Here is a 13,411-nt window from a genome sequence, read left to right as displayed (position 1 = left end):
CATGCTCTATCCACTGAGCCAGCCAGGAGTCCCTTGCCTATTCACTTTTTAAAAGTCTGTTTTACTTTGCTTTTCTTTAATTACTGGTGAGAGTGACTATCTTTGCATATGTTTCGGTCATTTAGTACCTCTGATGTCTTTATTCTCCTACGAACCAACCAAGCAACCAACCAACATGCTCATTATATACAGCTGCTTCCAGGATAAAATTCTGAGTATCCACAGTCCCACTAACCACTCAACCCAAACTCCAAACTCCTACCCCTCCTTACTGACTCCCATTACTTCCTACCCTTCACCACGTCCTGCCTGGAACCAGAACCGGAAATGATCTTCCCTTGCCCAAACTGGCAAACTTCCACTCATCCTTCCTGAGCAAGCATTCAGGTCAGTTACCCCTGAGCCCACAACACTAGTACAATGCCTGGGAGACCTAAGCACATAATACATAATCACGTGAATGAGTGTTTTCTCTACCTGCCTTGTGTAATCCTGACAGTAAGAACAATATCCATCCACTAGCAAGGTAGACAGAAGGGTGAGGGTGAAGAGGGGAGAGAAGCTTCTAGTTTCTCAAACAACTTCTAAATGCCTACATGCAAAGAACTAAGGAAAGGCGGCTGGTAGGACTCAACTTACACACTGATTCTTCCCTCGAGTGAGAATTATAGGGTGAAAACCTAAGTCATTTGCCTTTTTAATAAAAATCAACAAGGGGACGATAGTGTATTTCAAATACCCACCCACCCAATACCTACTTCAGAAAGAAAGAAAGAAAGAAAGAAAGAAAGAAAGAAAGAAAGAAAGAAAGAAAGAAAGAAAGAAAGAAAGAGAAAAGCAACCACAAGGAACACTAGCATGTTTCAAACATGCCCAAACTAGTCATCAGCCATTGAGCCAGCAAATTACAAAGAGTGTATACTGAAATACCACTGCTTACCTATCAGATTGGCAAACACCCAAGGGCCTGACAACACATTCAGCTGGCAAGCTTGGGAGGAAACACATAATTTCATAAACTGCTATAGGAATGCAAAATAACACAGTCCCTAAGGAAGGGGATTTGACAATATCTAGCAAAATTAAATAGGCATGTACCTTTTGATCCAGTAACCCACTGCTAGGAATCTATCCTAAAGATGCCCTGACAAAAATACAAAAACACATATGCACAAGGCTAATGACTGCAGCCAAAAATGGAAAACAACTGAGCTACTGAAAAGGAGGTGGCATCTTTAAATATGCCCGTGGGGGGTGAACTACAGGTATATTGTTAGGTTAAAAGAAAAAAAAAAACAAGTGGAAAGAAATGTTTTAATACACTACTGTTTAATTTTAGACTACAGTTTCATCTAAGGGTACAAAAATGTACCTGTATTTGTTTATATTTTTTTAATGGAAAGATAAACAACTTTTGGTTTTTTAATGGTCATCAAAGGGAGAGGAAGAGAGCAGAATGAAGGGAACATAAAAAGAAGCCAGTTTCAGCAGATAAACCTAAGGCAGCACATACTTTAACACAAGTATAAAACAAAATCAGTTTCTAAAAAAAAAAAAAAGCCCTAAGGTGGAGGCTGGGTGACACAGTCTGTTAAGCACCCGACTCTTGATCTCACACTGTATGTGTCTGAGCCCAGCATCCGGCTCTGTGCTGATGTGTATAATGTGAGACAAAGTAAACTGCTAATCATGATATTCCAATTCCATCAGGCTCAGCATTTAAAGCACTGAGATTTTCGATGCGAGACAAAAGACACCACTGAAGATAAAAGATCAAGATAAAATTTCCTGTTGGCCTCAACTTAAAAAAATTCCTCTGCTGTGACCACCGAAGAGATCTCGAAACCTTCACAAATACCCTGTGCCCAGCTCATGGTCTCTAAATAGCATTTCTCAATACAAGCAACCAGAGGTCTTTAGGGAAAACCCTAATTCCAGACCTGGAGCAGGAAAGGTAAAAGATGTACCTTGAATACCTTGTTAGGAAGCAAGGAAGTGATCAAAGACCACTAAGATTGTGTCAGTGACACAGCACCCAATTGGAAAATGCCAAACTTGAGCGGGGCCTGGGTGGCTTAGTCGGTTAAGCGTCTGACCTTGGCTCACTCGGGTCGTGATCTCGCAGTTCGTGGGTTTGAGCCCTGCATGGGGCTTGCTTCTGTCAGCACAAAGCCTGCTTTAGATTTTCTGGCCTGCTCTCCCTGTTCCACCCCCTCTGCAGCTCGTGCTCTCTCTCTCTCTCTCAAAAATATATAAAACGTTACAAAGAAACCAAACTTGAAAGATGGCCAAAGAGGGGCAAAAAGTATATCAGAATCATAAATGCAAGGGACTACATTGTATCGAATATGCTAATATCCACAAATTCATAACAATACTAATTTTTTAAAGAGAGCCTCTCTGAAAACCTTTAATTTGTGATCTTTGAGGCAGCCAACTTACGGTTTTGAAAAATAAATAATAAAAGAAAGAAGCAGGCATTTATCCTGCTTTTCCTGGAAAAACTACACCTCAGAGTAACCAAGTTACGAGGCAAAGTTTCTTTGTACACATGTATTCAAGTCAATAAATGAAGGAAGAACGGTAAAATTAAACTATCAATACTTAGCAACCACTAAGGAATTAAGAGATCTAGGCAATGCTCTTCAAGGGCTGCTAGCATCACAAATCAAAGCTGAAAATGACCCAGCCTCTGCCTTTTCATGACGTAAGCAAATGAAAAAGGTATCATAGGGACGTAATCAGCAAAATTCAGTGGGGAAAACTCTATGGGACAAATGTCACAGTTTATACAACAAAATAATTGTAAGAGAAAAAAGAGAAAGAGAACGAGATGGTAAAAAGAACTTAGAGATTAAGGGGCACCTGAGGGGCTCAGTCAGTTGAGTTTCCGACTCTTGGTTTCTGCTCAGGTCACGGTCTTAAGGCTTCGTGGGGTTCAAGCCCTGGTTGGGGCCTTTGTACTGACAGTAAGGAGACTGCTTGGGATTCTCTTTCTCTGCCCCTCCCCAACTGGCTCTGGGTATCCCTCAAAACAAACAAATTAAAAAAAAAAAAAACAAAAAACCCAGAACTGTTTAAAAGAGCCTACAGATTAAAAAAGATTCAGGACACATACTAAGCAATCACATGATATGGACCTAGTTTCAATCAAATTCAAACAAACTACATTTAAAAAAAGAACATGCTTGGGAAAATTAAGAAAATGTAAAAATGAATTGATACTTATGATAATAGAAGAATTACTGCTTTTTTTCTTACTGTTCATTTTTAAAGTGTCTGATAATTATATTAGGATTATATTTTTAAAGGAGAATCTTCGTTTTTTAGACACACATGCTGGAAATACTCAGAGACAGGTCTGAGATTTGATTCACAATGAAAGAGGGGAGAATGTGAGGGGAAACGAAGCTGGCTGTAAGCTCATTATTTTAAAAGCTTAGTAAAGGCATCATTTTCTTCACTGCTCTATATGTTGGAATTTTTCATAACAAAAAAGGAAGGGGGGGGGCAAGACAACAGGAAATTAAAACAGAAAAAGCACATTCAAAGCAAAATAACAGAAAATTGCATTGAAAATCTGAATAAGAACCTGGAAAACCAGCGTAAGAATGCAAGGTGTGAGCCTGATGGCCCCAGTGTTTTGCAGGGGTGCTGGGAACGGGGTAGAAAAGAGGAGGTGAGAAGCATGTATCTCTAGGCCCTCTAAAATATATCCTAATCACTTATGTAGCATCTTGGGAAAAAAAAAAAAAAAAACATAGGCAGTAAATAAGGCTAGAAAACAAAACCTGAATTGATCACACAGTTTGAAAGTTGTACTAAGAATATGAAATGAATCCATGGTGTTACTTCTGAAGTACTTCAGAGTATTTGCAAAGATTTTATTTTATATAGCAAATGACTATTTCTCCTGGACTTTTGTTTACATTATTCATTGACATTAAAGAGCTTAAAAAAAAAAAGTTAACTTCAAGGCAGTCCCTACTATTAAGAATAAATTATATGGGGCGCCTGGGTGGCTCAGTCGGTTAAGCGTCCGACTTCAGCCAGGTCACGATCTCGCGGTCCGTGAGTTCGAGCCCCGCGTCGGGCTCTGGGCTGATGGCTCAGAGCCTGGAGCTTGCTTCTGATTCTGTGTCTCCCTCTCTCTCTGCCCCTCCCCCATTCATGCTCTGTCTCTCTCTGTCTCAAAAATAAATAAACGTTAAAAAAAAAAAAAAAGAATAAATTATAAACATAGCTTGATACATTATTCCTTGCACTTTGCAAGAATTATGTCATTTGAGCCTCAAACCACTCTACAGGGTAGGTAGTAGTATTCTCTTTTACAGATGAGGAAAATAAAGCACAGGGGATGAAGTGACTTGTCCAAAGTCAGACTTCAAGCTAAATGTTAGAGGCAAAATTTGAACGCAGACAGCATGAGTCTCTAGCCTGAGCCTTTCACCGTTAGGCTGTGTCAGCCTCTGTCACAAACTTGTGGAACAGAACAAGTAGGCTTTTTGCCAAATGGTAAAAATTACACATAAAGCAACTAAAATAGCTAAAATTTGATTTGATCCATACAGGTTCATTTCTAATGACACACGTGCCTCATTTTTGAGACAGTGTGCTGTAATTTGGACTACTAACTTAGTTTCACATCACATCAGACAAAACTAAATGCAACATAATATCCTGGATTGGACATTAGTGGAAAAACTGGTGAAATGCAAATAAGGTCTGGAGCTTAGTTAACAGTAATATACCAATGCTAGTTTCCTTGTTTTGACATTACCATGGTGATACTGGATGCTAACAAGGGAAACTGGGTGAGGGGTATACAGGTAGTCGCATTTTCTAACTTTGCAACTTTGCTGTAAGTCTAAAATTATTTTGCAATTAAAAGTTTATTTTAAAAAACACATATGGGGAGCCTGGATGACTCAGTCGGATGAGCGTCCGACTTCAGCTCAGGTCATGATGTATCTCACAGCTTGTGGGTTCAAGCCTCGCGTCTGGGTCTGTGCTGACAGCTCAGAGCCTGGAGCCTGCTTCAGATTCTGTGTCTCCCTCTCTCTCTGCCCCTCCCCCCATCTCAAAAATAAATAAATGTGTTTTTTTATTTTAATAAAAAATAAATAAAAAACATATAAATTACGGGGCACCTGAGTAGCTCAGTCAGTTGACAGACTGTTGATTTCACTCAGGTCATGATTTCAAGGTGGTGGGATCAAGCCCTGAGTTGGGCAGAGCATGGAGCCCATTTGAGGTTCTCTCTCTCTCTCTGCTTGCACACTCTCTAAAATATTAGTATACTAAAATAAAATTAAAAATATATATAAATTGCAAAATGAAAACTATTAAAAAAAAAAGATTAAAATGTATTTCTAGCCCAAGGAAAATAAACTTCTGTCCGCAAATTTCTAAGCACCATACTTGCAGAATTCAATCCTCTTGTGCCCTATTTTGATTCTTAAGGTAGTATTGTGTTGGCTAACGTTCAAGAATATTTTCACAATTGTATATCCTGTCTTTAACGGTAAGGAACATACCCTACCCGTGCCTGGTTTAATTATGCAGCACATATTTAATGTTTGCTGATGCTGTGAATTTATGGGCATGAGGCACTGTGGCAGCTATGTCCTTGTTACACAGAAGCCTCCTTCATCATAGATGCTTATAATGAGTGACTTTGAGATACTGTGGTGGACGTCGTGGTCTCACTGTCCTTCTGACCTTCTCCCACTGTCGTGCCTACTGGGTTAGATGGCAGGAAGGGGACTGACCTCATTCCCAGCTCCAGAAAGGCCTATTATTTTAACTCCATCTAGTTAATGTAGTCTTGCCACGGTGATTGGTCCAGGTGCCTGTGGTCTCAGCCAATCAGCTCACGGAGCTCCCCCGGCAACAGGATTGGTTGAAAACCAAGTGGGACTAATAGGATATGAAAGGAGAGGTATTTGTTCCGAGATTCTTGGGGGAAAGTGCCCATATCCTGAAGAAACGCCCTGGCTTCCTCTGGAAGTCAAGCACACACAATTTTTTTTTTTTTTTTTTTTTAATCTGCAACTTGTTCCTTTCGGTCACCAGGTGAAAGCAGAGGGGAGGTCCACTCCTGAATAGCCAGATGCCCTCATTCAACTTCTTGTAATTTTCACAAACACAACATGGCAATAAAAATATTTCCTGCAGATCACTGTTAATTCCAAGGCAATACGTGCTTTGGGGTTACGCTAAAAAACAACAAAAAGAATTGAGAACTGGAATGATATTAAGGTGTCAATAATTGTGTGACAATACTGACATTTCGGTTATAGGGTTTTTTTTTTTTTAAGTCTTTACTTGTTGGATATCCTAAGTGAAATGGTTACAGGTGAAATTATAGCTTAGATTTGTATTAAAATATTCCAGAATTGTAAAAAAATGAAAAATAAGGGGTGACAAATGAAGTAATAATTTAAAATATTGAAAGTGAGTAATGAGTAAATGATTGCTCATGTTCAATTTTTTTGTATTTTAATCCATATTCTAAAAATTTTTTTAAATTTTTTAACGTTTATTTTTGAGAGAGTGTGCACGCGCAAGCGGGGGAGGGGCAGAGAGAGGGAGAACCAGAAACAGAAGCAGGCTCCAGGATCCCAGCTGTCAGCCCAGAGCCCTACATGGGGCTTGAACCCACAGGCTGTGAGATCGTGACGTGAGCCGAAGTTGGCCATTTAACCGACTGAGCCACCCAGGCGTCCATCTAAAAATTTTTTAATGTTTGTTCATCTTTGAGATGAATTTGAGAGAGAGAGAGCGAAAGAGAGAGAGCACAGTGGCAGAGGAGCAGAGAGGGAGGGAGACATAGAATCTGAAGCAGGCTCCAGGCTCTGAGCTGTCAGCACAGAGCCTGATGTGGGGCTTGAACCTACAAACCGCGTGATCATGAGCTGAGCTGAAGTCGGACGCTTAACTGAGTACCCGGATGCCCCTATTCCATAAAGTATTAAAACAATAATGTTCCGTACACATATCTCAACATTATGATCATGTATGTATGAAGCTGCCTTATGTAGTATTAAAAAAAAAAAAAAAAAAAAAGCATGATACACCAGGTACATCAGTGAGAGTCCAGAATCCAAGAAAAAGATGTGTATAACCATAACACAGACACATATAACACAGTCACATATAGTTAAAGCAAACCCGAAAAACCATCTAATTCAATGCCTTTTTTCACAGCTATAAAAAATGAAATCTAATACATTCAACTTTTGTGTTGCTACCTAGGTAGCAATTCTGGTGTTGCTACTTTTAGCGACAACATACCTGAAACCTGAAAACAGTAGCCTACGCTGTCCCCCACCCCGCCCCCGGGGACCTGCTTACCACCACATCCAACGAACTGTCCAACATCCTTACAAGACCACTCAGCCACCGCCAGCACCCTCCTTGCGGTGAAGCACCTACCGTTCTCTCTCTTCCCACCCCTTTGCTTCCTTCCCCCTCCTCCCTCAGGAGGCAGTGCTGAGACATCTTTGCTCGGGCAGACTCTAGGAGATTACTTTCAGTCCACCATCTTTCTTCACTCCACATGCTCTCCCTGGGAAGAGCATCAACTTCGATACTTTTTCATCTTTTGTGCTGAACGACCACCTAGAGCGGTATTTCTAGCCCAGACCTCTATCCTGAGCTCCAAAACTAAGCAGCCTCGTCAATCACAAAAACCTCAATACGTCCGGCCCCAAATGAAGTTTCCTCCTTGCTTCTGCTCTGATTTGGTCAACAGCAACGGCATCCACGGGAGTCACCACTGTTGCCTCACGTCCAGTCGCCAGGCCCTGGAGATTGGCGTTTTCCCCTTTCCCTTCCCAGATGCCTTCAGTTCAGGCTCTCACCCTCTCTCCCTTCTGGTCCTTCGGCTGGCATTCCTTAAATGATTAATGCTCCAGGGTCCTCTTTCCAAATGCAAAGCTCATCATCCTGTATTTACTTCCTTCCTAAAAATCCTCCAACGACTTCCCAAAGTCCGGAGCTGAAGTCCACAGTTCTTTACAGCTCTCAAGGCTACCGAGCTGGTCTCTCCCCACCTCTCTCGAGGGTCAGGAGTCACCCTGCAGAATCCCTGCTGCTACTAGAAACTCCAGTCTGCACCCAGACCCCCACCCACCCAGGGAGCTGCTTCACGCCTCATAATCACTGTTCTTCCGGTGTTCCTCTCCCATTAGAAGACCTAATCACTCATTATTTACTCAGCGCACATGTACTGAATTCTGACTATGTGATAGGCCCTGTACTGGAATACAGCTGTGGAGACGGACACTGAGTCTTAAAAAGTGTAGAGCCTTGCAGGGGAACAGACAGCCAACAAATAAGCTATGGGGACACAAGGTGGGTAGAGAATAACCCACCAATGAAGTACTACTTGAATGCATGTGAATTTTGTTAGAATATCCTCTCGGGCTTCTTTATAAACTTAAATGATTTACAAGCGCCCCTCCTCCCAGCTTGTTTGTTTGCTTGTTTGTTTAAATCTGGGAGCTTAAAATGCCTTGCCCTTAAAATGAGATTTTTGCCCTGCAATTCCTCCTTCTAGACTTCACAATGTCAGCAAAAACCTCACCTGATTTCTAAAGTCAGCGTTCCTAAGCAGCCGCCCCCGCCCTCCGCCGGCCCCATCCCCGCACACCACCCTAAGGCAGAGCACAAGTGCCCTCTCCCTCTGCCCTGCAAACACCAGGGCACCCTAGCCCTTTCCTACCTTGTCCCTCCAGGCTGAGAGTCCCTAAGGAACAACACCCCTGCACCTTTCAATTCCCCTCTCGACATCATGCAAGCCCACAGTCAATGTTTAAGTGCTCAAAGGGCAAAATTTCACTCTTTAAAGGTAAATTACCTTGTACATGGAGCATAAGTTTGTGTAAATTTTTTTAAATAACAATGGAGCAATATCTATAAAAACTTTAAACAGCCCCGAAGTACCACTTCTAGTTAAGGTTCTAGGTAGGTTCTAGTAGTAGGCATAAAAAAAGCATGTATGGGGATTTCTCAGGCGAACATTTGACACAGGTGCTAAAAATTAGAAGCAAATGTCCAAGCACCTGGGTGGCTCAGGTGGTTAAGTGTCCCACTCTTGTTATCAGCTCAGGTCATGACCTCATGGTTCATGAGTTCGAGCCCCTGTATGGCATCAGGCTCCATGCTGACAGTGTGAAGCCTGCTTGGGATTCTCTCTCTGTCTCTGTCTCTCTCTCTGCCCCTCCCCACTTGCTCTTTCTCAAAATAAAGATTTAAAAAAATGTTTTAAAAATTAGAAGCAAATGCCAGTCGCCATGAACAAGAGATCTGGGTAAACAAATGATGGAATATTCCTTAAGAGGAAGATCCTTTGCTAGTAGCTAGGAGGAGACAGACCTATCCATATCGGCACAGGAAGATATCCATGTTGTAGGATGAATCTTACAACTTATTCTAAGGGGAAAAAAGCATCATGTTTTCAGGGCAAACAGAAAAGTCTCTAAGACAGCAGCCCCACATTTTATGTCTTTAGGGCAAGGGATTAGAAGCAAGGAGAAAGAACCACACTTCTCTACAATGAACCTCGTATCACTGAATTTGAGCACACTATTTCTTAAATTTACAACAGACATAATCACTAGAGTAAAAAGATGTGCTTTACTCTGAAGTATCCATTATTTCACAACTTTCTTGTTGAGCAACCTGCGATCGTATTTTTAAATTCTGAGGGTTTGTTAAAGGCGAAATATTATCCGCTGCTAAATTCCCAGGACCTAGAATACAGACAGGGAGCATGCATTCAGTTAATATTTGCTAAATGAGTAACTGCTGAGCAGTTACAAAATAGCTGCTCAGAGGGAACAAAGTATCCAATAGCTGCTTCCTAGACTCATAGAGGAAAAAAAAAAAAAAATCACTTGCAGTGGTATCTTAACAATATGGTTACCAGTCTAAATGAAATGGGATTTTTGTAAAAAGTTAACTTTTAAAAAGCACGCCAACTGTCATCACATAGGCAACCTTCACACTGCCAAGTTGACCAAGAAACGGGCTCCTTCCAAATCGATTTAATTCACAACCTGGCACATGCCTGGTAATAATACAAGTCAGGAAAAGGTATTTGAAAACAGTGTGGGAAAACACAGATGCAGTAAGAGAAGAGAATCGCTAATGGCCCAAAAGCCTTAATGTTGATTTGAAAGTGCTTCTTTGGGGAAGTAACTAACTTTAGTTTGGATTACTGAGACGGCCTTCGTCTAAAAATGACCAAACAACCAGGCTATGATCTTCAGATCCTAAAGAATGTCCCCAAGATGGTAAGCCCTCCATGACTGTTGATGCTGATGGGGGAAGTGACCTATCTGGAAGAATTAAAGACAGCCCAGGTTTCAAGGCTTTAAGGAAAAGGGTTTGCATACGTTCAAGCTTAAATTCAATCTCCCACACCACACCACCCCCCCCCCCGCCCTTTTTAAGTGAAATAGACAATATTTAACCAAATGTCAATTCATTGTAAAGACTTATTTATATAAATAATGGCCAAACAGATCTCAGCTCTGCCCTCCCCCACCCTCCCCAGTTGTAGTTTCCTCCCCAAAGGAAGGCACTCTGAGTGCTTCTTTTGGGACACCTGAACCCAGAGGTCCACTTAATCCTAAAAGCCCACATACTCCCTGATTTTTTTTTTAAATCACTGCTCTTAATTCTCAAAATTCCCTTGAGAGGTCGATTTAATCCTCCCTATGAAAACACACAAGGTTCCAAATAGGCTGTCACCAAAACCCAGGAACGTTTAGAGGAGAGAAAGGTTCAAACCCTTGCCTGCCGAATTAAAGTCTCTGGTGTTTAGCAAGTGAGTGAGTTAGAGCTGAATAATGTGATCACTCCTTTCAGGCTGCCCTCTGCAATCTTCTCTGCCTACCTGCTCTTTAACAACTGGAAACAAAATTCTTTCAAGGTCCAACCAGCATGAGGAATTTCTCCCTTTAGCAATGATGGTCTAGATAAAGGTGCCTACGTTCACTGGGAAATCAACCACCCACACTTTACTTACTGAACTCGTTGCCCAAAGGTCCCAGGCCCTCCCTCGCCCTCCCGACACACTCTTCCACGCCTGAGATGAGGGGCCCTGTTTCTCAGTTCTCAGGGATCAGTCTCAGGTACGGAACAGGTGCTCAGAAAGTACCTGATGATGGCATCTCAAGGCACTGCAGAACGAGGAGAGGAAAAAAAAAAAACAAAAAACAAAAAAAACTTTGGAAGCCATCTAAAAGCAACACACGTGCTCACTCGGGCTTTAATAAATCGCTACAAATGATTTTTTTTTTAATTAGCATGTTTTCCATCTGAATGGACCCACGGAACTTGGAAACGGACATCAATCCGCCGCGAAGCCACTCCTGTCTGGGCGGAGAGGGGGCAGCCGTGCCAGACACGAACGCAGCCCACCCCGGGCTGCAGAGGGCGAGCGGCGGGGAGAATGGCGAGCGCGGCGCACGAGGGCTGGACTCCCCGCGCTCCTGCCCCGAGGCCCGGAGCGGGGCCGGGAGGGGGAAGGGAGCGAATCGGAGCCGCCGCGCCGCGGAGGGGGCCCCGTCTCCCTGACAACCGCGCCGGGGCGCAGCCCAGCCTCAGGCCCGGGGGAAGGGAGGGCAGCCCGGGGACCCCCCGCGCAGGGCGGGCGGCGGCCGGGGGCACCACCGCGCTCAGCAGCCGCGGGCCCCGCTCGGGGGCCCTGTCCGGCCGCGGCCCGCGCCTACCGTGTATCCCCGCTCCAGGTCGCTCTCCTCGTAGCGAAAGGACGGGATGTAGACCTCCATGGCCGCGCCAGCCGGCCGGCGGAGGGCGAGCGGGGGGCGGGCTCGCGGCCGCAGCTCCGCCCCCGGCCGAGCGCCCCGCCTCCCTGCCCTGCGCCCCCGGGACCCACAGGCTGCGCGGCCCGGCCGGGAGCCGCCGCCGCCGCCGCCGCCGCCGCCCCCGGCGCACCACTGGAGCGCCGCGCTCCTGGGGGCACGGGGCGGGGAGCTGGGGGCCCTCCGCGGCGGAGGGCGCGGGGCTCTGGGCTCCCGGGTCTGGGCCCGCAGGGCGGCGGAGCGGAGCTGGGCCCGGAGGAGGCGGGGCCTGCAAACCTGTGAGTCTGCAGAAAAGGGGTGTGCGCGCCTCCGCGCCAGGCGCCGGGACCCGGCCGCACCCGGGCGCTCCCTGTCCTTCGGGCGCCCGCCCGCGCTGTGTCTGCAGTTCCCGACACGCCACCCGAGCGGATGGCGGGACCGCGGGCGACACAAAAGCATGGAGCTCCTGGGTTCGGTTTCAGATGCTTGGGTTTTCGTTTTTAACTCTCGGCTGGCAGGAACAGCAGCGAACCCTCCCAACTTTTTACCCAGACTTTTCTATTTACCTTAGAGTCCAAGGTCAACGTCTCGTTCTGAGTTCGCCCGCGAAGCTGGGGATGGTATTGTAATACTGAACCTGAAAGTCAGCGGGCCACAGACACCCACGTTCTGGCTTCTAGGTCCAATTCTAAAATACTGCCTTTGAGTATCTGTGGCATTTTAACCAGAAGACAGACACACACACACGAGGAAGAAAAGAGAAGAAGAAAGAAAAGAAAAGAGAGGGCCCGAATGTGCTCTTCAGGCCAGGACCAGATAAGCTGAAAGTGCCTAACAGATGAAATGTTAGCAGATTACCTTTGCAAACTCTGCCTTAAAGCATGAGGGACCCCTGGGTGGCTCAGGTGGTTGAGCCTCTGCCTTTGGCTCAGGTCATGATCTCTCAATTTGTGGGTTCCAGCCCCATGTCCGGCTCCGTGCTCACAGCTCAGAGCCTGGAGCCTGCTTCGGATTCTGTGTCTCCGTCTCTCCCTGCCTTTGCCCCGCTCATGCTGTCTTAAAAATAAATAAACGGTAAAATAAATAAATAAATAAATAAATAAATAAATAAATAAAGCATGGAGCAGAATAGAAACTTGGAGGTGACTTGTGGGTCACATTATGAAGTGACCAGCCAGTGAGCGTTGGGGCTGCAGGCAATCAGCTTCTCAACCTCACAACCCAGAGATCAAAGAGTGCCACACTCTATTGTCAACCCAAGATCAAAGAGTCCCACACTCTATTGTCAACCCAAGATCAAAGAGTCCCACACTCTATATCCTCAGAGCCAGCCAAGTGCCCCTAAACACCTGCTTCCAACTCTGTTTGCTCTGGAAGCCAGGGGCATTACAACTTGGTAAGCTCTGAAGTTTATCCTGAGCCCCTAAATCATGGGAAAAGAGAAAGCATCAGGCCCTTTCCTTTAAGAACTTGGCTAATGTGCGGGTTGCCTGGGTGGCTCAGCAGGTTAAGCGTCAGACTTCGGCTCAGGTCATGATCTCCGCTGACAGCTCAGAGCCTGGAGCCTGCTTCCGATTCTGTGTCTCCCCTCTTTC

The 13,411-nt window shown here is 44.8% G+C and overlaps 1 protein-coding gene across 1 annotated transcript in view; it reads right to left on the bottom strand.

Moving 5' to 3' along the window:
- The window catches only part of SNX24 (sorting nexin 24), a 159,325-nt gene extending 147,457 nt beyond the window's left edge, over positions 1-11,868 (bottom strand). The window contains exon 1 of the mRNA XM_043586286.1: positions 11,745-11,868. Within this exon, the coding sequence (XP_043442221.1) occupies positions 11,745-11,804 (60 nt within the window). The 5' untranslated portion in view covers positions 11,805-11,868. The remainder of the gene's footprint in view (positions 1-11,744) is intronic.
- Positions 11,869-13,411: the final 1,543 nt, after the last annotated feature.

This window comes from Prionailurus bengalensis, chromosome A1 (assembly GCF_016509475.1).
Source record: "Prionailurus bengalensis isolate Pbe53 chromosome A1, Fcat_Pben_1.1_paternal_pri, whole genome shotgun sequence".
Lineage (NCBI taxonomy): Eukaryota > Metazoa > Chordata > Mammalia > Carnivora > Felidae > Prionailurus > Prionailurus bengalensis.
Note: the sequence above shows the minus strand (reverse complement) of the source record. Positions and strands in the feature narration are given on the sequence as shown.